This window comes from Chiloscyllium plagiosum, unplaced genomic scaffold, assembly GCF_037043375.1.
Source record: "Chiloscyllium plagiosum isolate Xiang-an unplaced genomic scaffold, Cpla_swu_hap1 HiC_scaffold_5, whole genome shotgun sequence".
Lineage (NCBI taxonomy): Eukaryota > Metazoa > Chordata > Chondrichthyes > Orectolobiformes > Hemiscylliidae > Chiloscyllium > Chiloscyllium plagiosum.
In genome coordinates this window covers 61,049,098-61,075,565 of record NW_028270143.1, presented here as the reverse complement: position 1 = coordinate 61,075,565, position 26,468 = coordinate 61,049,098, and the positions used below count along the sequence as shown (strand labels likewise).

Below are 26,468 nucleotides of genomic sequence, written 5' to 3'. Positions count from 1 at the left end.
AGGAAGCTGATTTGGGTGGCTGGGGTAACTGGCTAACCAAGATTACCCCTTTTATTTTTTATGGACTGCATAGATTGGAGCACATTTTCATATTGGTTTGATGCCAGTGTTGTAGCTGTACTGGAGCCTTTTAGCTGGGACAAGTAGCCAGTCCTACTGAACATGTCCTCTACACAGCCAGAAATTGTCAACAACCAAAGTGTCCAATATCGAATGCTCCAAAAAACAAAGCTCAAAGACCTCATGCATTCACTGTCAACAAGGGTGGTACCAGGGGACTGGAGAGTGGCAAATGTTGTGCCCCTGTTCAAAAAAGGGAATAGGGATAACCCTGGGAATTACAGGCCAGTTAGTCTTACTTCGGTGATAGGCAAAGTAATGGAAAGGGTACTGAGGGATAGGATTTATGAGTATCTGGAAAGACACTGCTTGATTAGGGACAGCCAGCATGGATTTGTGAAGGGTAGGTCTTGCCTTACAAATCTTATTGAATTCTTTGAGGAGGTGACCAAGCATGTGGATGAGGGTAGAGCAGTGGATGTGGTATACATGGATTTTAGTAAGGCATTTGATAAGGTTCCCCATGGTAGGCTTATGCGGAAAGTCAGGAGGCATGGGATAGAGGGAAATTTGGCCAGTTGGATAGAAAACTGGCTAACCGGTCGAAGTCAGAAAGTGGTGGTAGATGGTAAATATTCAGCCTGGAGCCCAGTTACAAGTGGAGTTCCGCAGGGATCAGTTCTGGGTCCTCTGCTGTTTGTAATTTTTATTAATGACTTGGAAGAGGGAGTCGAAGGGTGGGTCAGTAAATTTGCAGATGATACAAAGATTGGTGGAGTTGTGGATAGTGAGGAGGGCTGTTGTCGGCTGCAAAGGGACTTAGATATGATGCAGAGCTGGGCTGAGGAGTGGCAGATGGAGTTCAACCCTGCCAAGTGTGAGGTTGTCCATTTTGGAAGGACAAATAAGAATGTGGAATACAGGGTTAACGGTAGGGTTCTTAGTAAGGTGGAGGAGCAGAGGGATCTTGGGGTCTATGTTCATAGATCTTTGAAAGTTGCCATTCAGGTGGATAGAGCTTGTAAGAAGGCCTATGGTGTATTAGCGTTCATTAGTAGAGGGTTTGAATTCAAGAGTCGTGAAGTGATGTTACAGCTGTGCAGGACTTTGGTTAGGCCACATTTGGAGTACTGTGTGCAGTTCTGGTCGCCTCACTTTAGGAAAGATGTGGAAGATTTGGAGAGGGTGCAGAGAAGACTTACCAGGATGTTGCCTGGAATGGAGAATAGGTCATACGAGGATAGGTTGAGTGTGCTAGGCCTTTTCTCATTGGAATGGAGAAGGATGAGGGGTGACTTGATAGAGGTGTATAAGATGATCAGGGGAATAGATAGAGTAGACAATCAGAAACTTTTTCCCCGGATACAACAGAGTGTTACAAGGGACATAAATTTAAGGTGAAGAGTGGAAGGTATAGGGGAGATGTCAGGGGTGGGTTCTTTACCCAGAGAGTGGTGAGGGCATGGAATGCGCTGCCTGTGGGAGTGGCAGAGTCAGAATCATTTGCGAACTTTAAGTGGCAATTGGGTAGGTACATGGATGGGTGCTTAAGCTAGGACAAATGTTCGGCACAACATCGTGGGCCGAAGGGCCTGTTCTGTGCTGTATTGTTCTATGTTCTATATTCTATTGGCTAATTGTAATGCAGCAACCATAAATCTCACATGGTTAAACATTCAGTACAGTGGTAAAATACAAGAATGAAAGCTTGCTAAACATTTACCCTGCAAGGGTGGTACCAAAGTAAAGTTAATTTATATTTAAAATATTGCCATCAATCTTTCCTTGTTTATGTAATAAACAAAGCATCAAGGGTGGCCATTTCCTTGAATCTTTTCCAATTTCCAATCATGGATTTGTTAACAAACCATCAGAAACCATGGAGAGAAACAATAGTAACAGAAATTCTACTTCTAGATGTTTGCAGGAAATTCTGAAATAAATATGGCAAATTAACACTTAATAAAGATGTACAGGTCAAACCAGTAATAGTGTTACTGTTATTTCTATTAAGTTTTTTTTTTAAGCTTTCTTCACTGACATTTTGGTGCGGCGTGCAGAATTCTTTTGTCATCTACTGCTCACAATGGCGCTGCAGAGACCACTGAGCTGCCAGTCATGCAAGTTGGCCAGCAGCTGTCTGAGGCAGGACTTTCACTGGGTGAAGGGCAGAAACCTTACATCCAGGCAATTGGCTGACAGGAAGCTGATATTTCTTCTGGTGATCGTGTGGGAAACCTCATTACCAACCTCAAATTCTACAGCTGGGAAATCTGATAGACTAAAAATTGACAGAGCTGCTATTTTCTTGTTCTTTAATAAAATTAATGACTTTATGTTCCTTCCTCTCTTTAGTCCATTGGTTCCTAACATAGTTTTTGTTTTCCACTGTGAAGAGAGAATGAGTTGTTTAAAGTCTCTGCTAATATGTTATCCCCAATTTAACTTCAATGGTAACCTGTTTCTGTATCTTTTGCTAAATCTCGTCTGCATGTTGGAGAAACACATGCAATCTGCTTTTGCATACCACACTAGGTTACGCTTATAGTCTACTTTCTCCAGTTTTATACCTTTTTGCCTACTGTTTGACAGTTTTGTAAAACCATCTCCACCTTCAAGCTTATCTGTCATCTCAGCCTCTTCATTATTTTATGACTTTTTTAAATCACAAGGTAGTGTTTGCTGACAAGGCTAGCATTTATTGCTCCTCCATAATTGTCTTTGAGAAGTTGGTGGTGTGTTTATGTAGTGTAGATAATGAATAATGTTGCAGAGTAAGGAATTCCAGCATTTTCAGCCAGTGGAAATGAGGGAACAGCAATATAATTGTAATCCCTCACATGTCAGGAGTGTAATTGATACAGAACTTGGAGGTGGTGATGTCCTCATGGGGTAATTGGTTTGGAACATGGAGAGAAAAGAAGGCTTGCTTAGTTACTGCAGTGCATCGTACAGAATGATAGTACATACTGTAGCCAAAATACACAATAGTGGAGAGTGAACTGCTTATAGAAATTGCTGAAGGGAAAATAAACAGATTTTTTTGGGAATTTATGCTTTTTATGGCAGTGAACAGAAAAAGTCCCTAAGCTGGTGGAGGCCTGAAGACTTCGCCATCTTGTTTACAACCCCAAGTTGTTCAGCTACCTGAAAACCAATCACCTTATTTGTTGGTAAGCTGCAAACCTCTGTCATCAATAACTGATCGTTAGTACACAGACTACTTGTGCCAACTGAATCTTCATTTATACATACCCTTGTGTCCAGCTTATCTGCAACTAAAACTTCCAGCTCTGCTTGAACAAGTAGCTGTGTTAGCAGTATTTACTATAAGGATCAGCTTACCTGTTTTCAAAGAAATATACAGTAATCCCTAAGCTATCCTTGTATTTTCAAAACAATTATTTTCCATTTCAGTCGACAATCAAAAATACAGAAAAATAAAATGATATGGTATTCACAAAGTTTGAAGTATGATAGAAGATTATAGGACATAAGAGTATTTAAAAAGGGATCTTGAACTTCATTATGTTGGCATCGGGAACGAAAACAGAGAAATGTGCTGAACCTTAATAAAGCTCTGGTTTGGCTGTAACTGGAAGTAAATAAGAGTATTTACATATGTTTAAATCAAACATTTGATTGTATATCATAAGATGTTAATAGATGTGTTACTAAGTTGTGACATTAGTAGTAAAGATGTGAGAATTATCCAGAGCCTATGTTGAGATGAAACAATGAGCTTCATGTAAGGAGAGGGATAATCATAGGTTGTGAACTGTCAGAAAAGAAAATCAATCTGTATACAGAACAAATATTCAGGGAAATAGATGAAAGTCCAAGGGTAATAGTTGAAGTAAAACCATAAACTTGTAGAATGCTTATGACGTGGCATTGCTTACAGAATGAGAAGAGACTCTATAAAATATCACAGGTTAAATAAAATCAAGCATTTTAGAATATGGTTTGAGAATGAACACCATAAAGATAAAACATAGTTGTTAAAATGAATACTGTAGGGGAAATTAGAGTGAAGATTAAAGTGGATAGTGTCATAGTGGAACTGAGTAAATGTGTCCATTGCAGACAAATGAGAATTCAGATGGGTTGTAGAGGTTAGAAGAAGGATAGAGATAACTGGATTGAAATTTGTGAAGGATGTGTTAACAACATGAAAACCCAAAATGTCACAAGAAAATAGTTGCACCATTCTACAATCCATCTGCTCTAAGTCTCAGAAACCTGGACATTAGTAAAGACCTGTGGAAGAAAATCAAAGTTTTTGAAATTGGATGCTTAGATAAAATCCACATACAGACCAAAACACAAATGTAGAAGTATTTTGAATTGCAAAATCAGAAACCAATCCTAAAAGCAACATCTAAAAAAAATGTCAGTATTTTGGCCATTTGACCAGAGCAAAACATTGCAGAGATCACTTCTCGGAGGGAATCTCATGGGCAACACAAAGAGGGGTCAACCTGAGTACAGTGCATAAGGGGTGTCATGATGTGGTTGCAAATCAATTACAATGGGTGTGTGAGTATGGTGAAATGCAGACAAGTGTGGCATACCATGACTGCAGATTTCCTTGCAGGAGTAACTACTGTCACCAGCAGAAAATTGTGTCTAGTGCTGTTCATCAGACTTCAGGAAGGATGGCAGAATCTTTGAGAGGCAACAAAGGACATTTGTCACAATGGTTTCAAGGTTGAGCTACAAAGTTAGGTGAGAGAAAGTGGCTTGTTCTCTGTGGATCAAAGGTAACTGAGGGAAGATTTGAGGTATATCACAGATCTGCTGTGAGACAGAACACAGCTTGCTCCTTTTCCCAAAGGAAAGAAAATTCCAGTAGATATACATCATATACAGGAATGCATTCTCGTTAAACAGGCAGCAACCTTTGAAGTAGGACAAAGTGAGGACTGCAGGTGCTGGAGATCAGAGTCTAGAGTGTGGTGCTGGAAAAGCACAGCAGGTCAGGCAGCATCGGCGGAGCAGGAGAATCAATGTTTCGGGCATAAGCCCTTCATCAGGAATGAGAATTCAGATGTGTTCTAGAGCTGATGAAGGGCTTATGTCCGAAACATTGATTCTCCTGCTCCTCGGATGCTGCCTGACCTGCTATGCTTTTCCAGCACCATACTCTTGACAGCAGCCTTTGAACTATCAATCATAGAATCATATTGGTCCATCAAGTGTGTGCTGGTTAGACTTCTCTACAGTTGAGTTCCACTTACCAGCACTTCGCCTATAGCCTTGAATGGTACGACATTTCAAGTGCCTCATTCAAGTATTTGACATTTAGTCAGTATTTTTCAATATTAGTTGTAAGCCTGTAAGAAGTTTTTTAACCATCGATTTTATTTTTAAATCTGTAAGAAATCTTTTGACTGCTTTGTCTGAAGTTTCAAATAAAATATCAGGAAGCAGGCTGAGCATTGATATCTTTCCAAGTCAGGCTAGTGCATGACTTGGAGGGGAATTTATCTGCGATGCTAATCCCATGCGTCTACTGCCCTTGTCCATCTCAATGGTAGAGTTTACAGGTGTGATGGTGCTGGTGGAGAAGTCTTGGTGATTTGCTACAAAGTGTCTTGCAGATTTAGACACTATAGCCACTGGACATTGATGTTGAAGGTGGTGAATGGAGTGCCAATAAAATGGGTTTGATTTGTCCTGCGTTTCATGGACAAGACAGACCTGAACAATTAATCACGTTGCCAATTAGATACCAGTGTGGGCACAGCTAGTTCTATGGCATAGTTCTTCAGCACTACTAACAGAAGTTTGTAAGGCCCATAGCCTTTGCAGTTTCCAGTGCCGTCAGCCATTTTGTCTTATCACGTTGAATGATTTGAAATGGTTGAAGACTGGTGTCCACAACATTAGAGATCTCAGAGGAGGCTGAGATGAATCATCCACTTGGCATTTCTGGCTGATGATGACCCAGCTTTGACAATGAGATGTACACATCATGTAAAACAATGCCCTGAATGTCAACTCCTGGGAAGTTCTGTTATAATGATTAACCCAGTCTGAAGTAAAGTTCATCACAAGTGCTCTATTATTTGGCCAGCATTGTATCAATGGGTCTTTTTTTTTCCTATTCCATACCTTTAACTAAATTGGCTAACTTAATTTGTAGCCTTTCTTCATTTACCATTCATAAGTTCATGTATAGCACCTCAATTGCATTACCCTCATCAACCCACTCTGGCACCTTCTCAAAAAAATTCAATCAAATTATTTAAATGATTTGCATTTCTAAAAATTTATTTCCAGAATGTGGTCATTCCCTAACTGTCCGGAGGGAGTTAAGAGGCAACTACATTGCTGTTGTTCTGGGGTCACTTATAGGCCAGACCAGGTAAATATGGCAGAACAAGGTGTCCCTAAAGGACATGAGTGAAACAGATAGATAGTTTTGATCTTTTCCTGACATTCAATAATGGTTTAATAGTCAACAATGGACTCTTAATTTCAGTTTCTAAAAAAAAAATTAATTCAAATTCCACCATTTGCCACATCAGAATTTTAACCCAGGTCCCCAGAATATTACCTGGGTATCTCCGAATTAGTAGTACAGTGTTAATACCACTAGGCTATCACCTTTGTATTTAACTAATCCATGTTGACTTTTCAAACTTTATCCACATATGTCTAAGGGACTATTAATTTTGTCTCAGCCTATCATTTCTAAAAGCTTTCCCATCTCTTACCTTTTTAAGGAATAACACAGGCAAAATCCATGATTATTTAAACTTTAGCATTTCTGAACAATGTTTGACCTTGCTCCATGACCTGTTCCCAAGTAGGTAGGTTTGGTCATGGCAAACTCAATTTTCACCAAACTTAGTAACTAATCAGACTGGTTAGTAGGGTTAGATCTCACGGAATACAGGGAGAACTAGCCATTTGGCTCAACGGTTGAAAACAGAGGATGGTGGACTGGAGGCCTGTGACCAGTGGATTGCCACAGGGATCGGTGCTGGGTCCACTACCCTTCGTCATGCTCACATCCAAATCATTTATATAAATAAGAGGTATAGTTAGTAACTTTGCAGATGACACCAAAATTGGAGGTGTAGTGGACAGCGTAGAAGGTTACCTTAGATTACAACAGGATCTTGATCAGATGGGCCAATGAGCTGAGAAGTGGCAGATGGAGTTTAATTTAGATAAATGTGAGGTGCTGCATTTTGGGAAAGCAAATCTTAGCAGGACTTGATTAGATTGCTTACAGTGTGGAAACAGGTCCTTCGGCCCAACAAGTCCATACCGACCCGCTGAAGCGGAACCCACCCAGACCCATTCCCCTACATATACCCCTGCACCTAACACTATGGGCAATTTAGCATGGCCAATTCACCTAGCCTGCACATTTTTGGATTGTGGGAGGAAACCAGAGCACCCGGAGGAAACCAACGCAGACACTGGGAGAATGCGCAAACTCCACATAGAATCACCTGAGGCGGGAATTGAACCCGGGTCTCTGTCGCTGTGAGGCAGTAGTGCTAACCACTGTGCCACCGTGCCACCCCTAATATACTTATACACTAAACTTATACACTTAATGGTACAGGAAGTGGTGGAGGCTAGTACAACTGCAACATTTAAAAGGGATTTGGATGGGTATATGAATAGAAAGGGTTTGGAGGGGTATGGTCCGTGTGCTGGCAGGTAGGACTAGATTGGGTAGGACCAAAGGGTCTGTTTCCATGCTGTACATCTCTTTGACTCTATGACTTTAATCAGTTTTTATAGTCTACCAAATAGCAGACATATGTGTTCCACGTGTTTTTCCCTAGTATTAATGTAGACCAGTAGACTGATATACCGAGCGAAGTTGGGTAATCTGACAATTACTGGTTTGCCAATATTTAAAAGGTAACGGGCGCAATTATTTCAATTGACATTAACTTACATTTAGACAGTCAGTTAAGGGTTAAAAAGTTGGGATGCTTTTGGTTTGATTTTTTTTAGAACTTGGAAATACAATTTTGTCAAATTGATCTTGCTAACAGTCTAAATTTTCAACTCCATTGATGTCAGAAAATTAGATTAAAATTTATTTATTATGGCATTAACCTATCGTCATTGCAAATACCTAGTGATCCATCTACATTTGGAGCTGGCATGACTGGAGTGCTCCAGTTACTTTGTCTGGTTCATTGATGTCACTGTCCTGCATAAATGTTATTGCCCCTCTGATGTAAGCGAATGTTTGAGGATTAAGTTAATAAGGGCTTTGTTTGATGGGTTAAGCATTTCCCACATCATTGGGTAAAGTTTAAGAATAGTTCACCCTTGTCTATCAGTGCACAGATTAACTTTTCTTTTAGCAGCTTGGTAATGTTATGCTGAGAATTCTATTGAATGTAGGGGGATGTTTAAGTTGTAAAAGTGGCACTGGTGTAATCTGGCTGATGTGCTATATTTGGCATGATGACATTGGATTATGAACCTGGAGTCATCACATTGGTCTGCTTTAATACATTAAGCAAGCATTAAGAAATTGTCAGTCCTCCTTTAATTTTTGATAAGCCTAATTTTTAAGAAATTGACTTCGTTAGAACCCAATTTTCTGGGAAAAAAGCTTGTCTGTGCCATAATGTGGTCGATGCATGAAACACACAATTGGGCTGAAGTTAGTTTTTTTTTCAGAGACTGCTGTATAGCTTTGATTTGTGACTATGCCTAACTTTAGCAGGCGCCTCTGCTGAGACTGGAAATTGTGCTTTACATATCACTATTTTGTTTGATTCAGGTTAATTCCTCAGGAAAGGAGCTTGAAAAAAAAATGCTCCCATTATCATTGAGCACTGCACCATTTGTGTAGTGTTACTGTGTCTCCTATGGGGATTGTACATTCTGCTGGAGGCATCTCCTATGAGAAGGAAAAGGAAGAGAGCTGCTGGATAAGGCACATGGGCTGTGAGTTGCAAAGAAAGATGGGAAACCAGCCAGAGGTTACACAGCTAGAGGAGGCATTGTTAGGCACACAACGTGGCATATGAAACCCCGAACCTACTAACTGAGTGAGTGTATGGAATGCCTCCAAAGATTGTCTTTCAAAAGAGACTGTCATATCCCACTGTACATGCTTTTGGCTGAGATAGCCTTGAATTGTGATGGTGGCCACCTAATACCTTTGGTCTTAACAGTGGCATTAAGTTTTTTTTTCACTTTTTGGCCCATTCCAGGCTGTAGGTAGAGATTGCAGTGAGATTTCCCACCCTGTTGCATATAATAGCATCAGTGAAGACAGTTGATGCAATGTTTAGGTGTGTATATCAATATATCTTCTTGACTTCTGACAACATCAGTCAAGTGGAATGGTCCAGAGGTTTTGCATCCTTGGTTGGATTTCCAGAGGTCAATTGCACCCATTCATAAATAGAAAAGGATTCCACTCAATTATTAAGCAATCTATGTGCACTCACATTCAAAGACACTCCTGGGTCCCAAAGATATTTATCAGCCCAGAAGCTTTGGATGGTGGGCAGCTTGGATACAAGGAGCTCCCCTTGAGATATACCATTGGTCTGCTTAAGAAGTCTGAATAGATCAGGTTTCATTTTTCAAAATGCAGCAGCCAATGTTTTCTTTTAGTATTTGTTTGCTGTGCATTGTGAAAGCCAAGGAGGAATTGATAGCAACAACCCCATCCTCTGAAGAGGAGAGTGTTGAAGAGGAGTCTGATGAAGAGGAGAATGAGTCTCGCAGACAGCTGTACAAGCTGGTCTGTGCATGTGACCAGTGAAGCTCTGACACTCCGAAAACCCCAACAGCTGAGTCTGTCCAGCTGCATTGCATCCTAGCTCTGAGCGATTTCTCTTTGCAGCTCCCTGACATGAACACTCGGACCATGTACCGATAATCTGATTTAGTTCAGTAGTATCAAAGGAATCCAAATAATTACAAATCTCCACATTAGCACCCGGGTAATCGAGATCCAAACATCAGAGATAACTATCAAATGTAGCCAGACAATTATTTGATCAAAACAGTCATGTAAGCAAACAATTGTTCTGAGCTATTATAAATTTTCACAAAAAAGATGAATAGCAAATGTAGAGTTTTCCTGATTAGTTTCCTGGTGGTGTTGCTTAATGCTATCCCCTATCACTGCTAGCTATGTTGGAGACAAGTGCTGCTGACCTTTATTCCTTTATACCAGGGATGATTTTAGCTCTGAGGGCCTTGGCATGGTGGGAATCTCCTGCATACTGATAACCATGGCACCTGATGCCAATAACTGATGAGGAGGATGGGTATTATATAGGCAGAAAGGGTAATTTTGCTCATCAAAATTTCCTGAATGATGCAGCTATTCACTTGCTGACTTAAGGACCATTTAGCCCTCTCCCTCCTTTCCTAAGGTGGACAAGGATGGCTGTGATTTCAGGCTTCCCAAACCCTATCTCACCCTGGGATTAGGCTGCTGAGCTCAGAAGAACCAAGTCAGAATACATATCCAGTGCACCATCAGTCTGCTGCTGTGCCTGGCCCTCCAATGACAATCACTAGCCTCCCGGCAGAGGAAACCATGTGTTTTGAACAGCAAGTCATCCAAGTGCTCGTGACCTACAGGGCTCCTCTATTATCCATGCCATTACATGCTACCCTATTGAAAGCCCTGTCACATCTTGGCAAGCTTTCTGTTTTACTCAAGTGGCTCATCATCATCCTGAAACTGAGTAGCTAGGCCATGTCCTGCAATCCTTGGACACGCATTCATGTAACACAATGTGTTCTCACCATGGGGTGTATGTCTTGCAGCAGAATGGTGCATACCCGCTAAAGCCCATGCTAGGTGCAAAGCAAGTCTGTTACACTGCACATTTGGAGGCATCCTCTTCCTCCTCAGAAGTTAGCATCAGTCCTCTAAGGCTATATTTGTTATTGATGTTGCACATGTGACGAGCAATAAAAGAGTTAGGAGCATCTTCCAACTTTGAGACGAGTATGGCAAGTGTGCTGAGACATGTTTTTTCACTGCAAGCACGACAACCATTCAGAGATGTGATTAATTTTTTTAACCTAACCGCATTCATCATCTAGACGTGCTTTTCTTATGATCTATGTAAGCTTTCAAAGTCACAAACCATGAATACTGCCTTTCTGCTTCTTCAGATTTGTGCATCCCATCACCCCATCTGCATTGGGAATGTTTGCTGTAGTTACGATAATATTCCCATGGAATCTGATCTTCCAAGGGCCTTCTTCTTATCTCCGTGGCCCAGCTCCAATATTTGCTGAATTGCAAGACTTGGTCCTTGACACGTCAGAATGGTGAGGTTTGGAACATTATCTCCAGTTCTGTTCCTCTGTCAAGCATTGTGCAAGTTCTTTTCCTACAATTAAAGAGGAAATTTATTAATATGATGCTGTTCTATGATGTGGGCTTCAAACATATGGCTGTTATATTTTGGTAGCAGCACATACTTTTCAATGCTATTTGCCAACTAACAAGTGTGGCATTAATGGCCCCTTCCCTCACCCCATGCCTTGTCCTAAGCACTCCTTCATAATACAGAAGGACTTGTCTGCATTATACCATCTTACACACAGCCAACACACATGACATAATTACCTATTGAAAGGACAGAAATAAGTCAATATGGAAAAATCCTGACAATAACAATGGCATTTGCTAAATCTTATGACCAAAGTTGGAGGAGGACATTAACTTTCTCAAAATCAACAATTCCACTTTCCATAAGATATACTTAAATGTTTCACTTAGTTATTGAAGTGGCCAATTAGATAATTTATCTATATATTCAACTCAAAATACAAAAAATGTACCAACAAGGTCTGTTTAGTAACAACAAAATTATTGATTTATTATAAGAACAAGACTTACTCAGCAAAGATGCAAACACAATTAACACCATTTGATATATAAAAGAATAAATATTAATCCTTCAAAATAAACTTAACAAAGACACACATACAAAAGTTAAATAAGAAAAAAACAAAGTTTCTCTTTAACTTTCAAAAAGAGTACTTTGGCAAAGTAAATTGTTAATAATTCAGAGTCATACAGCTTAAAACCAGACCATTTGATTTTATAATAAGAAAAGATGATAAGTTATGAAATGTTCCAGACAGCTTTCAGTGTGGCATCCCTTATACACATAGATGGTTCACTGGACACATGCTGTTGTCACTGGCATCTTTTCAGAAGCACTTCATTCAGAAGATCCCAAGATGAAGTCTTCTAGAAACCTTTCAAGAGAACTGCCTCATCAGTTTTCTAACTGGATCTAAAAGAGCTTTCTAGAAAAAGATGGGAAAGAATAATTTGGGTGGCTTCTCTCTAAGGAGCCTACACCCCAACTAACTATTTCAAACAATATCCAAGCAACCCAAATCAACTGACAGTCATAAATCAGGGAGGCAATGGCTCAGTGGTATTATCGTTGGACTGTTAATGAGAGACCCATGTAATGTTCTGGATTTGACTCCTGCCATAGCAGATGGTAGAATTTGAATTCAATTTAAAGAAAAGAATCTAATGATTGTTGGAAAAACCAATCTGGTTCACTAATGTCCTTTAGGTAAGGAAACTGCCATCTTTATCTAGTCTGTTCTACATGTGATTCCAGACCCACTGCAATGTGGTTGACTCTTCTTTGTCCTCTGGGCAATAAATGCTGACCCCCATCTAATAAATGAAAAAAAGGACATGTGACCCATCTATGAACAAGTCCATACAGTACAATAGTCAATGGTGCGCCATTGTTTACTTAGCTTAATTGTGTCTTCCAGGAAGTGTTTTTGGAAAACATCCAAAGTGACCTTCCAGGAACCTTTCAAAATAAAATCAAGTGCAAGCTTCTTTGAAGTCTTTCTAATGAAATAATGTAGCAGCCTTTTTGATGCAATTCCTAAAAAAAAATTAACAATGGACGCAACTTCACAACATAAATCTCTTAGTAAATTAAACTGATTTGTATCTCCAATGAATACTATCTCATAATGTTGGCTCTTTCATCACACCATCTGGAAGTATCAAGAGCTGCCATGCCATGAACTCCACGGGCCAAGTGTCGTCCTCCTGTTCCTATTGCTTATATTTTTATTACAGAGCTTTTCTTGGCGCCAGTGGGTATGTTCTGAACACCTGCACTATTAAAATGGAAAGGGCAGTGGTGTTCTTCACTCCTGTCGATACAGCAATGCAATAGGACCAGCTGTTCTTTTTTAATGAAATGGTACCATCTCCATACTGAAGCAATCCTTATTATCCAAGATAACTGAGTGTGCTTTATTGATCGTGCTGCCTGACATTGTACCTGCTGTGAATTTCGACACTTCTGGGCTATTCTCTAATTCTTAGTATTAGATACCCAGTTTCAGCTGCTATGCTGTCCTTTATGCCGTGGACACTTCTGTCCACTTCTGCCACAGTTATACTAATATTTCAAAACCTTCAATAGGTGCAATCATACCAGATACCTGAAGTAAAACATTTATTTTTCAGTGATCCTCCTGAATCATGAAAAACAACTTACTTTTTGTGATTGACTTAAATGCAAGGACCTTTTAAGTAAACTTGATTAAACATTTCATTCTTGGAACTTTTGTTGACATCGTGTAATCTTTTTTGGAAGAGTTGCACCCTGAAAGCATGGTGAAACAGTTGTAATGTTCTATTTTTGATGCAGTCTTTCACCTTTGCTTCTCCTACATTACTGTTACAGTTAGCATGTTCTGCTGCTCTTTGCACCATCCTTTTGTTTTATCCAACATTAACCAGTGGTTATATAAGCAATTGCAGGTTAAAAAAACTGAGATTGCTTCTAAGTTTTAAATAAACTTGAAGCTTTAGTGTTAATAAAAGCTGATTTCTCCATTAATTGATAGGCTTTTCAAGCATGGGACTAACATTTAATGAAACCGACGCATTAAGTAAAGGCAGCATTTCTAAATCCACACACCTTGTAAAAATTGGGCAGAATGGAAGTTAAAAACCAGCTGCCCACTTGCCATTCTTTTTCCATTACATAGCGAGTTGAAAGCAAGACAGCTGAAATATCCCATTGACTCAGGCAGAAGCTTCATGAACTTGAACTAATTTGGTCCTTACTGTGAAAATAAAGGATGACAATAATGTCTTGATCCAGAGACTCAGGTTAATGATGTAGGGATATGAGTTTGAGTTGCACTACAGCAAATATTGAAATTTAAATTCAATGAATAAATCTGAAATTTTAAAGAAAGCTATTCTAATGGTGACCATGAAGCCATTGTCAACTTTCCTAAAAACTTTGCTGGTTCACAAATGTCCTTTAAGGAAGAAAAATCTGTTACCCTCACCTGATCTGGCCTACATATGATTTATGTAGTGACTGACTCTCAACTGTCCCCTCAAATGGCCGAACAAGTCACTCAGATGTATCTAACCACTACCCAGAATCGACCAAGGCACCAGAAATGACGACACAGGTACAGCTCTTTGGGATTTATCTAAATCCTCTTCCTTCATATCTAGGGGTTTTGTGCTGAAATTGGGAGAGCTGCCCCCCAGGTTAATCATGCAGTAGATTAGTATAATCATTTTCAGGGAATCACAACTTACTGACAAAGTCCCAGACATCATCCCTGAGAATCCCTGACCCATCAACCTTTGATAGCCATTGAGTCCTGACCCTGTGAAATCACTTGGCATCAAATCGAGCATTGGCAAGGAAATCTGCTGATTTCCTCCCACTGACTCTCTGCCCCACTTAATTGATGAATCAGTGCTCCTCTATGTTGAACTTGGAGGATGCACTAATGCTGCTAATGCCACAGAATGTACTCTAGATGAGGATCTTAAATGGTCATCACCATGAATGGTTTGGAAAGACTTTGAACAGATGCAGCAACTCAAGACTGAGCATCCATGAGGTGCTATGAGCCATCAATAACATAATTGGATTTGACCAAAACCTGTAAACTCATTGCCTGGCACATCCCCTCTCTACCATTACCACCAAACAGGAGATCAAACCTAGCTCAATGAGGAGTGAAGGAGAGAATGCCAAAAGAAGAACCAAGCATACCCAAAAAATTGTGCTGTCAACCTGGCAAATCTATTACAAGGGATTACTTGCAGAACAAACAGCATGTGCAGCATGCAATAGACAGAGCTAAAGGATACCACAACCAATGGATTGGATCTAAGCTCTGCAGTATTGCTGCATCCAATCATACATAGTGGTGGACAATTCCTCAAGTCAATGGAAGAGGAACCTCCACAAATGTACACAGTATCAATGATGGAGGAGCCAAGTAAAATCACACAGCACTAGGTTATACTCCAACAGGTTTATTTGGAAGCACTAGCTTTTAGAGCACTTCTCCTTCATCAGGTGGTTGTGGAGTAAAAGATTGTACGACACAGAATTTATAGCAAAAGTTTACAGTGTGATGCAAATTATATATTGAAAAAGACCTGGATTGTTTGTTTAGTCTCTCATCTTTTTGAATGACCATGTTGGTTTCAGTTCTTTCACATGTAAATCCCAGAACTTTTTTTTAAAAGTTACATTCTCAAGTGAACTTAAAACAATAGGTGCCATATCAGCCCAGAATAATGCGTTGAAGGTGTAAGCTGCCCTGTGTGAGCCTGTCTGGCCCCAATGTTCAGACTGATTCTATTCCTAAAAAAGAGACTTACAGAAACTTACGTGGATTCATGCAGGTTTTTAGCAAAATAACATGTAATTCTGCATGTACAAATCCACCCCATAATCGTGTGTGTGTGTCTGTGCACGTGGGTATATGTCTGAGGGGGTTGTGAGAGAAGGAGTGTGTGCTCTCACAGACATTCATATCCCCCCCATACATACACACACAACCCTTTTTAAATGCCTTTTTTAAAAATTGAATCAGTTTGCTATAAATTCTGTGTCTTATGATCTTATACTCCACAATGTCCTGATAAAGGGGCAGTGCTCCAAAAGCTAGTGTTTCCCAATAAACCTGTTGGACGATAACCTGGTGTTGGATGATTTTTAACTTTGTACACCGCAGTCCAACACCAGTACCTCCCCAAATCTTGAAATTCAATGGCATTGACATCACTGTATCCCCCACTGTCAACATACTGGGGTTTCCAAAAGACCAAAAACTGAACTGCACCAACCACCTAAATTCTGTGGCTGCACGTGCAGGTCAGAGGCTGAGAATTCTGTGGTTAATAACTCACCTCCTGTTCTCCAAGTTTGTCTATCTTCAACTAGGCACAAATCAGAAGTAAAATTGAAAACACTTCACTTGTCAGGATGAGTGCAGTTCCAATGTCAGTCAAGAAGCTTATTACCATTCAGGACAAAGAAACCTGCTTCATTGACACCTCCTTAATGCCTTTAATATTTGCGACCTTCAGCACAATGCAATGTGATAGCTGGGGGATCATCTATAAGATGCATTGTGACAATTCCCCAAGGTTTCTTTGACAGTAACTCCCAAATGTGTGATCTTTACCATCTAGATGTTCAACAGCAGCATATGAATGGGTACACCACCAATGGCAAATGACCCTCAAAACCATGCCCTATCCTATTGGAGAATCACCATCATTCATTCTTTGTTTTTGGTCAAGATTCTAGACCTGTATCCTTCATTGGGTGTGGGTTTACATACGCACCACAGACAGCAGCATTTCAAGAAGGCAGCTCAATTTCTCCAGGACAGTTTGGGATGAGCAATGCATTCTGAGCCTAGTCAGCTACACCCACATCCCATCAGTTAATTTAAGAAAATAAAAATAATTCTCCAGAGCTATTTTATTGACCAAGTGAGTTGACTATCTGCTATGGATACTTGCTTATCCATCACTGCGCTTGAAACGTGGTGGTGATCTATCTTCTTAAAGTCCTTGTGGTATAGATCCATACAAGATATTGCCATGGAGGGAGTTCTAGTGTTTTGATGGGTGGCATTGAAGGAGTATTGATATAGTTCCAAGTCAGAATGATATGTGAATTTGAGAGAAACATTCAGCATTTCCAGGTGCCTGTTGCCCTTATTCTTCATGGAAGTAAAAATTTCAGAAAAAACTGTTCAAGAACAAAAATGCTAGACATGTTGTAGTTGAAATTTAATATAAAGCATTTTGAAAGGGATCGTGAGGAAAAGCAATACTCGGTACAAACATTAAGAGTATGCAGCAACAGATACTGAGTGTACAGCCACAAATGCTTCAAGGTGCCAAGATAATTATATTAAGGCTGTTGAAAAACGAACAGGTAGTATGAATTTTTACATAGAGGTATTAATCATTAGCTTATCTGTTATGTTCTCGTCAGCACAAAGCTCTTCAGATATGATATAAAAGCCTTATGATATGCCTCACGTTTTAGCAATGTACAGAGATGAGTGACTTTAATTATGTGGAGAGACCAGAGAAGTTGTTTGTTCTCCCTAGAACAAGGAAGATTTAGGGGAGAGTTTTATGATGAGTTTGATAGAATAAATATAGAGAAGCTATTTTCACTGCAATAGTTAGTAGCATTTCAGGTAAATGATAAAATAATCAGGAGACTGATAAGGAAACAGTGAGCTGTTAGTATCTTAAATGCCTCCCTTGAAATGGGGCTGGATACAGTTTCAATAGACTTGGAAAAGCTAGAAGAGTGAGCAAAGAAGTGGCAGATGGTGTATCGTTTGGCAAAGTGTGAGGGTATGCACTTTGGTTGGAAGAACAAAGGTGGAGACTATTTTCTGAATCGGAAAAGACTTTAGAAATCTGAAGCACAAAGGGACTTCAGAATTCTCTTCAGGTTAACATGCAAAATCAGTTGGCAGTTGGAAAGGCAAATGCAATGTTAGTATTCATTTTGAGAGGGCTAGAATACAAGAGCAGGGATATATTACTGAGGGTGTATTGCTCTGTGGTCACACCGCATTTGCAATATTCTGCACAATTTTGGCCCCATATCTAAGGAAGGATGTGCTGGCCTTGGAGGGGGTCCAGAAGAATAATCCTGGGAATAAAGGGGTTGTTATATGAGGAGCGGCTGAAGACTGAGTCTGTACACGATGGAGTTCAGAAGAATGAAGGAGGATCTCATTGAAAATTACAGAATACTGAGAGGCCTGGATAGGTAGATGTGGAGAAGATTATTCCACGAGTAGGAGAGACTCGCACCTGAGGAAGCAGCCTCAATGTGAAGGGACAATCCTTTAGAACTGAGATGAGGAGGAATTTCTTCAGCCAGAGAGTGAACATGTGGAACTCATTGCTGCTGAAAGCTGTGCAAGGCAAGTCATTGAGTATCTTTAAGACAGAGGTAGAGAGGTGCTTGATTATTCAGGGAATCGAAAGTTATGAGGATAAGACAGGAAAATTAGGTTGAGGAATATATCAGCCTTGATCAAATTGCAGAGCAGACTTGATGGGCCAAATGCCTAATTCTATTCCTATATCTTATTGAATCAAGTTTTGAAAGGGAATACAATTATTGAACTATGGGGAAAGAGAGAAGTTGAACCAGGTTTCCTGTCCTTTTAAAGAAGGTCAAAAATCACATGACACTAGGTTATAGGCCAATGACTTTATTTGAAAATACCAGATTTTGGAGCAGTGCTCCTTCATCAGGCACTAGCAGCGCTCTGAAAGCTAGTGTTTTCAAATAAAGCCATTGGCCTATACCTGGTGTCATGTGATTTTTGATCGTGTTGAATCCAGACCCACACCGATACTTCCACATCCTTTTAAAAAGCCAGCAATGAGGCCAAATGGCTTCCTCCAAAATTGTATGATGCAGTTTAAAAAAAAGATGGGGGAGAGCAGGGAAATGGAATTAGTGCCTGCATGGTAGGTCTGATACTGGGCTTTAATTTCTATAATTCCGAGTGCATAATGGACAAAATTTTGATCAATTATCCCAAACGTATCTTGGCTTAAGTGATGATCTAAAAGCAAATGATGTACTAAAGCAAGCTCTGCAATGTATAATGTGCAGTGGCAGAATACTGCAATCTAACCAATGTGTAAAGAAGTATCTTGTTGGACTGTGGATATATTAACAGCAGTATAGCTATAGCTCAGGTTTTGTTTCGTAAATAGATGTTGAAACACATTAGGTAAACTACTTGGGTATTAAACACAGAAAATATGTTTAATGATCTCAAGATAAAAAAAAACTAGTGGTTTTACCCACAGGCTTCCCATTAACCAATGTGTTTGTTTCTCAGTATGTGACACACTATGGTCAAGGCCACAGTTAATGCAAAACATTGCTTGAAAGCTACTAGTTTTCGTATTTGCATCAATTTGCTAGTGTGAGTTTTGTTGATGACTAACCACAGCAAGCATTAAAAAAAATCCACATGGATACACATGACAAGCAATTTGTAAAGCTAAAGTGAGTTCTGCTGAATAAATAAATGGTGAAAGGTATGAATTAACAGAGAAAAATACTTACATTAAAGAATGCATCATACTATCAGCACAGAAAAATAATTAATGTTTTTTATGTTATGTTTATTGTTTATACTTTGGCCTTTTTTAAATCAAAAGTTCAGAATTTTGCTAAAATGATATAATTCCAATGCTGTTTTGCCTTCCTGCATGACAATGTCCTAATGATGGAGGTATCTAAACTCAACAGGCAACGGAAGCCTTACTGCTGAATTGCCCTATTAAACTTAAGATTTTATTTTTAGTAATTCCTGTGCCTTATTTCTTTCCATTCTGAATTTGAGTTTTTGAGTTTAAGGAAATGTTGTCTCTCTCTATGAAGAGAAAATCTACACACTGTTTGGCAGAAACTCAAATGGATTTCTTGGAAGACTGACACACAGAAATTCTATTTCAGTGGTTTTCTCAGAAGTTTGTTTATTGCTGATTAGCACAACAGTGACTTTTTAAGCGAGTTAGGTATCCAGCTGAGAAAAACAAAATGTTATTCGACTGTCTTTAAAGTACTCTTTATTACTGATTTACTAAAAGCTGCATGATATAAAGTAGAAAGATTGTCCATCAATATTTTTGATTAGTTGTATGCAGTATATATATGCATTTGTATTATGGTATAGATTTATATAGAATCTGCATATTTTTAATGCCAATAAAATTGATATTCCTTGTATCCATCAAAAATTAAGAAAGTTCAACAACATCATTGCTTTATTTGTCTGTAAGTTGTTCTCATCAAGTTGATATTACCGTCTGAAATATGCCTAATGGCGTAAAGTTTTAAACTGCCAAACAAATGCCACAAGTCGACATCCATGAAATTTCATGACAGCAATGTTCATGATTGCCTGTCAAAATGGAAAATATTTTCAGATTTTTATTCCAGTAATGAGTTAAGTTCTTCAAAGTATGGATGTTTTCTGCTAAGAATTATGAAAGTAATAGCAGTTTCTAATCCAAATTCTGACATTTGGTCTTATATCCTGACTTTAACAGTCTGACTCAAGACCCTGATCCTTCAGAAAGGTCCCTGATTTGAGACATTAATTCAGTTTCTCTCTCCATAGTTACTGCCTGATCTGCTGCATATTTTTGTTTTTATTTCAGGGTCACAGCATCCATAGTATTTTGCTTTCTCATCAATGAAATAGGGGTTGAGTTGCAAACTCTGGGTATTCTTTGGAATATACATGATACATGGCAATTTTTATTAATGGACATCCCTGTTTATTCTCAGATTTTTCAGTTGAATGTATTTCCATTAAATATGGACACACTTATCAGCCAGAGGTATACACCGAGATCCTTCTAGAAATAACATTTTATCTAGAGCTCAGCAATCCACGTGGGGAAGGGAAGTAATTGTATTATCTTTCTGATGTGTTCTCCCACTGGTCTATGCTTATGAACATATTGTTCTTAGAGTAATGTGAGAGGCAGTGTTCTGTGTGATCCACAGACTGCAGAGATTCAGAGAGGATCTGTTAGTGCACCTGTCTGGCTACTTAAATGAGTTGAAATGAGTCAAAAAAACTAGATTTTATTGAATTTGAGCCATATTTGGTTTGATTCAGACAATTTTAAACTTCATCTGTTCTTTAAAGAAAATGATTTTTTTATTACACAAAAAGATGTTGTATTTTACATGGAGCATCCAAAGTTTATTTTGTACATCGATTGTTAGGTTCACAAAGGAGTCTTCTTATAGACTTAGGTTATTTTTTGCTTGACATTTTATTTCTGCTGGCGTTTTACCTCAGCCCTATTTATTTTAAGGGATTCGAGGAACTTTGTGTAATTAAGAATCTAAGATTGTGTAATTAAGTATATTTCGTGAATCTGGAAAAGTTTTGATGACTTTTGATAAAACAATTTAGTTTCAAACAGAGCATTAAATACACAGCTAGCTTTCGTATTAATAATATTGCTTTCCTTCAAATTTCAAAAGAAAATGAACAAAACTACCAAACACTATAACATGCAAAGAAAGAAATAATGGCTGCATCTTACTATACAATTAATAGCATATTAGCAAAGTAATTGGTTCAGAGGATTTTCCAGTGAATTTGGGGAATTAAGAGGCGCTCCTGTTTTGCTAATTTCCAGAACTTGTTGAGGAATTTATGTTGCTTCACTGTTTGCATCTTGGTCTTAGCAGCTTCATTATTTAATGGTTTTGCACATTAATTGTGGATTAAGGTTGGAACAGAAAGTAACTTTTCACTGTTACTTGCAATGATGTGATAATTTTTAATGCATTCCAGGCAACTCTAGGGAGATAAAAAACGAATTTAAAGTGTCTAATTTCAGTTCTGTATGCAGTAAATTGTTGCAACTTGTGTCTATTGCTCCTGCAACTGTAGGGCCACACTAACCCACTATGCATTAGTAATGCCTGAGCCAGTGTTGGACTAGGGTGGGCAAAGTTTATAAATCACACAACACCAGGTTATAGTCCAACAGGTTTACTTGGAAGCACTGGGTTTTGGAACACAGCTCCTTCATCAGGTGGTGCGGACTTCAGGATATGCAATAATGCAAAGTGGCCGAGCAGAGGCTGATAGCCAAGTTTGGTACCCACGAGGATGGCGGTCAAGAGTGTGGTGCTTGTTAGGCAGCATCTGAGGAGCAGTTGAGTTGATGTTTTTGGCAAGAGCCCTTCATCGAGAAACTAGGATTCCTGATGAAGGGTTCTTGCCTGAAATGTCGATTCTCTTTCTCCTCAGATGCTGCCTGACCTGCTGCTCTTTTCCAGCATGACTTTCTCGACTCTGATCTCCAGTATCTGCAGTTCTCACTTTCACCCATGAGGATGGCCTCAACCGGGACCTTGGGTTCATGTCACACTACTGGTGACCTCACTACATTATATACTCTTTCATTCTCACATACACAGACACACGCGCGCACACATACACAGACACTCTTACATACTCGCACACTCTCGCAGACACTCTCTCATACACATGTTCTCCCTCATACACACACACATTCACTCCCCCATACTCTCACTCTCTCACAGGCTTACACTCCATTACACCCACATACACACTTTACCAAGCGTTCACACATGCAAACACATACTCTCACATGCACTCACATTCACATGCACACAATCTCTCTTTGCAGAATTATCTTTGCAGATACGTTCTAATGCACGCAGTCAATACATGTAATATTTTGTAAATAGAAACCAGTCTGATTGGGTTACAGCCAGACTCTGACCTCACACCTTTAATGCATTGTCTGAGCTGAGATGTTACGTTTTGATATAAAATCTTACATTATCTCAAGAAGGTAACTTAAAAGAAGCTCTAGGATTTACATATTAATGAACCGAAACATTCTAAAAGATGAAAGACTTAACAACAATCCAGGTTTGTTCAATATATCATTTCAGTTGCGTGACACTGTAATCTTTTGTTATAAATTTTGTGTCTATGATCTTATTCTCTACAACCACCTGATGAAGGAGCAGTGCTCCGAAAGCTAGTGCTTCCAGATAAACCTGTTGGACTATAACCTGGTGTTGTGTGATTTTTAACTTTGGGACATTACTGCCAGTGATGTTACAGTGAACTGTGTGCATCAAGGAATTGGAGCAAGAATATGAATGTTGTTCTACTGTTTTAAAAGAATTCAAGTCATAGGATCATGATTTGTTTACTACTTGACTTCATATACTTATCCACACCATTCTTGATCCATCACTGCTTTCCTGTCACTCACTTTTGCCTCACTGTTCTCAAGAGTGAGTAAGCAAGCTGGCTTGTGGAAGATTGATCATGGGAGGATGGGGGGAGGGGGCTGCGACGGGAATGTGTAAGATTGGGAGGTGAATGCCAGGAAAGGAGCAGCCAGTGAGATAACAAGGGCGCTGGTGAACAGCATACCAGAGGGAAGAACAGGGACCACTGAGTGTAACAATGAGTATAGTAATGGGGGGAATTCAGTGTAAGTGAGAGTGCTGGGCACAAAGGATGCTGGGTAGAGTTGTAGGCAGAAAAATGTGGCATGAGTTCTTGTGCATCAATGGGTCCACACATGCGCATATCAATGAGTTGGCAGTGGCTTCCAACTCAAGATGCACATCGATGCCATTGTTGATGCTGACCCCCTCTGCCAATGCTTTGGCAGATAATTCTGTGATTATTGTTAGAGAATTTACTAATATCTCATTTCTCATTTTTGGAACTTTTCTTATCTTGATTACTCTTTTTTTTTTAAACCTTATTTCAGATTAAATTCATCCATTCTAATTAGTATTCCTCTGTCATTTCTTTGGTTTCTTTGTCAATCCTTAATCTCCTCAGTTAAGAAAAGAGATGGTGGGTTCCACCCTTTACTGAATTGCCAGCTACTCGGTTGCTCTCACCACTTCATTAACATACTGGCATCATCAGTGGATATGTTACAGATTGTTTGGAATGAAGGGGAAAGACAAGCCAGCAGAGTATGCCTCAAAAGTCATCACTACAGTATGGTCTGATCCATTGAGATCAACATGAGCTGGGCTGTTTTTTTTCCCATTGGATCTAAGGGATGGATTGGCCTTTTTTTGTGTTAGAAAGTTGCTCCCACTGGGAGCTGAACAGAGTTTTGCATTTTACTTTGGGTGAAGCCATAGATGGAATAGAGACAGGTTTCGAACATTCCTGGCAGCCATCATTGAGGATGCTGCTTGTCCTAAAGAAGAGAAATTGTGCCTGTGCCTGGAACTGCATGACAGTGTTCTGATATGCTCTGGAGAGCCGAGGGCTATCATGAAGAAAAAGAGGAAAGTCGTCTAACACTAAGTCTATTGCAAGCCGCCTCTTTGTTCAGCATCATCTCTCAATTACTGAAGGTATAGCTGACTATCAGCGGATCGCACCAGGTAGCAGACCTACCATTCTGTGCTAATGATATCCCAATTAGTAGTGATCCTGAAGTACAGTTCAATATTGGTGAAGAGGACCTCTGTCATCTATATCATACACCTGTCTGCAGTGTCTGGGGATTGCCACAGAGCTCTGTGACCATCTGTCCATGGAGACCATATAGTCTCCTCGACCACCACCCCTCCCAGATCTTGCTGTGTCTACCTTAAGATCCTGTGCCTCCTTCTCCTTTATGCCCCTTGTCCCTCTCAACAATCTTCTTGACACCCAATATTCTGCTTCTTCTGTATAGAATATAGTTCCACACCTCCAGTGGCTTCAGTCTCTGCAGGTGCAGCAACCAATACCTATTGCGGGCATCCTTATGCCCAGATGGAGTCCAAACAGTGGAACATATTTTCTGGTGCCCATAAAATGCTAGGAGATGCTAAGAGGATGAGGAGCCCTTGAAGTGGTAAGGTTATTAATCCTGGCACTGCCCTTGACTTATGATGGAGTTTTAACTGCAAAGGGGGGAAGCCTTTTAAATGTCCAAGGCTATTCATCTCTCCTTTAAAATTCTGCCCACCTCTCATAACCTTCCTCTTCTCTATGTAACTAGTCTGAAATCCAGGAATTGCTGAACTCCAACCACCTCTCAAAAAAAAACAACCTGCCAGGAATAATGAGCCCAGAATAATTGACCTTGGCTCATTAACTGGAGGAGGTCTTTACCAAAGCCTGGTCCCTCCCCTGTCCTTGGAAACAGATTCAGCTGAAAGCAGAGAGCTCCAGTCGTGCAATGCCACAGCCAGTTTTTGTTTTTGATCCCAACGTAGTTCCCCTCCTGAGAGGGAGCTGGGAAAATCCAGTGTCTGTCTTCTCAATGATATAATCCTAATTCAACAGTTTATATATAAACCTCAGCATTTACCAAGCATTCTAACAGCAAAGCTGAATCGAAGGGAATAGTTACACTTACCTGCTTTCAGGAAAGTTGGTGAGATGTGCTAAACCACAACAAAAGAAAACAGAATGTAGCATCAAATAAATCTGCATGAGTCTGCTTCCAAATCATTTTATTTTCATTCTCTTTATTTATTTCTTGTTCACTTATCATTGTAAGTTTTGGTCCTACAAACATAGAAACACAATAGGAATCTCAAGTGTTAGAATTACTGGGGAGCAGTAGAAAGACGGAGTGAATTATAAATAAATTTTTAAAAACCTCCCTGATGACAACTTTCTGTCGAAAGGTACAGTGGTTTTCCCCTCAGAAGCCCACCCACTCAGTTGGTACAAAATCGACAGGGAGCTCATCCATCTTATCTAAACATTTTGCGAACACAAGACCTGTGATTCATACTCTCATTCATCTCATGGGGAACCCAGTGAAAACAAAGTTACTGACCCAGCAGGCTTATTCACCTCATGAGTTGTCTTTTTCTGCCCATCAGAGAAATTACTCACAGGCTGTAAGTCATGTAATGTACCAAATTATTAATAATCTTTAGATGTAATTGTACTATTACAGGTCTGTAGCTGAAGCCACTGAAGTTGATCTCAACATGCGTGTGGGTCTGCATACAGGGAGAGTACTGTGTGGGGTCTTGGGTCTCCGCAAGTGGCAATATGATGTGTGGTCCAATGATGTTACATTGGCAAATGTAATGGAAGCTGGTGGTCTCCCCGGGTAAGTGACATTTTTACTTCAGCTTTATGTAGAAAGATTATAAATCACTTCTAGGTAAGTACTAGCTGGCAGATGAATGCCAAGACAATTTAGGTAAATATTCAATTTGATTCAAGCTCCTAAACACTTTTGTATTGCTTAATAAATATAGTTTGCAATTAATGTCAGGATTTACATTCAGTTTCAAATCAACGGCTGTGAAATTTCAGTTGCGCCTTTCCTGCCATCCCATTCAGATGTTTTCATTATTTTGTTTTTCTTTTTTTCTCCCTATATTAATATTTGCTCCCATTTCCTTTTGATTGTCTTAGTAGAAAATTGAAATGAGAATACATGGACTACTGTGGGGAAGGCTTTCCTCTAAGCTTGAAATTATAAACATGCTTCTGAAAGGCTGAATCAGGACTTCTGAAAATGTTATGTAATGAACATA

At 39.5% G+C, this 26,468-nt stretch overlaps 1 protein-coding gene across 3 annotated transcripts in view; it reads left to right on the top strand.

Annotated features, from left to right (window-relative positions):
* Positions 1–26,468, top strand: part of LOC122549912 (adenylate cyclase type 1-like) — a 290,855-nt gene that overhangs the window by 161,791 nt on the left and 102,596 nt on the right. For all 3 annotated transcript variants that reach the window (XM_043690132.2, XM_087987226.1, XM_043690134.2), the window contains one exon: positions 25,877–26,035. In XM_043690132.2, the coding sequence (XP_043546067.1) occupies positions 25,877–26,035 (159 nt within the window). The remainder of the gene's footprint in view (positions 1–25,876; positions 26,036–26,468) is intronic.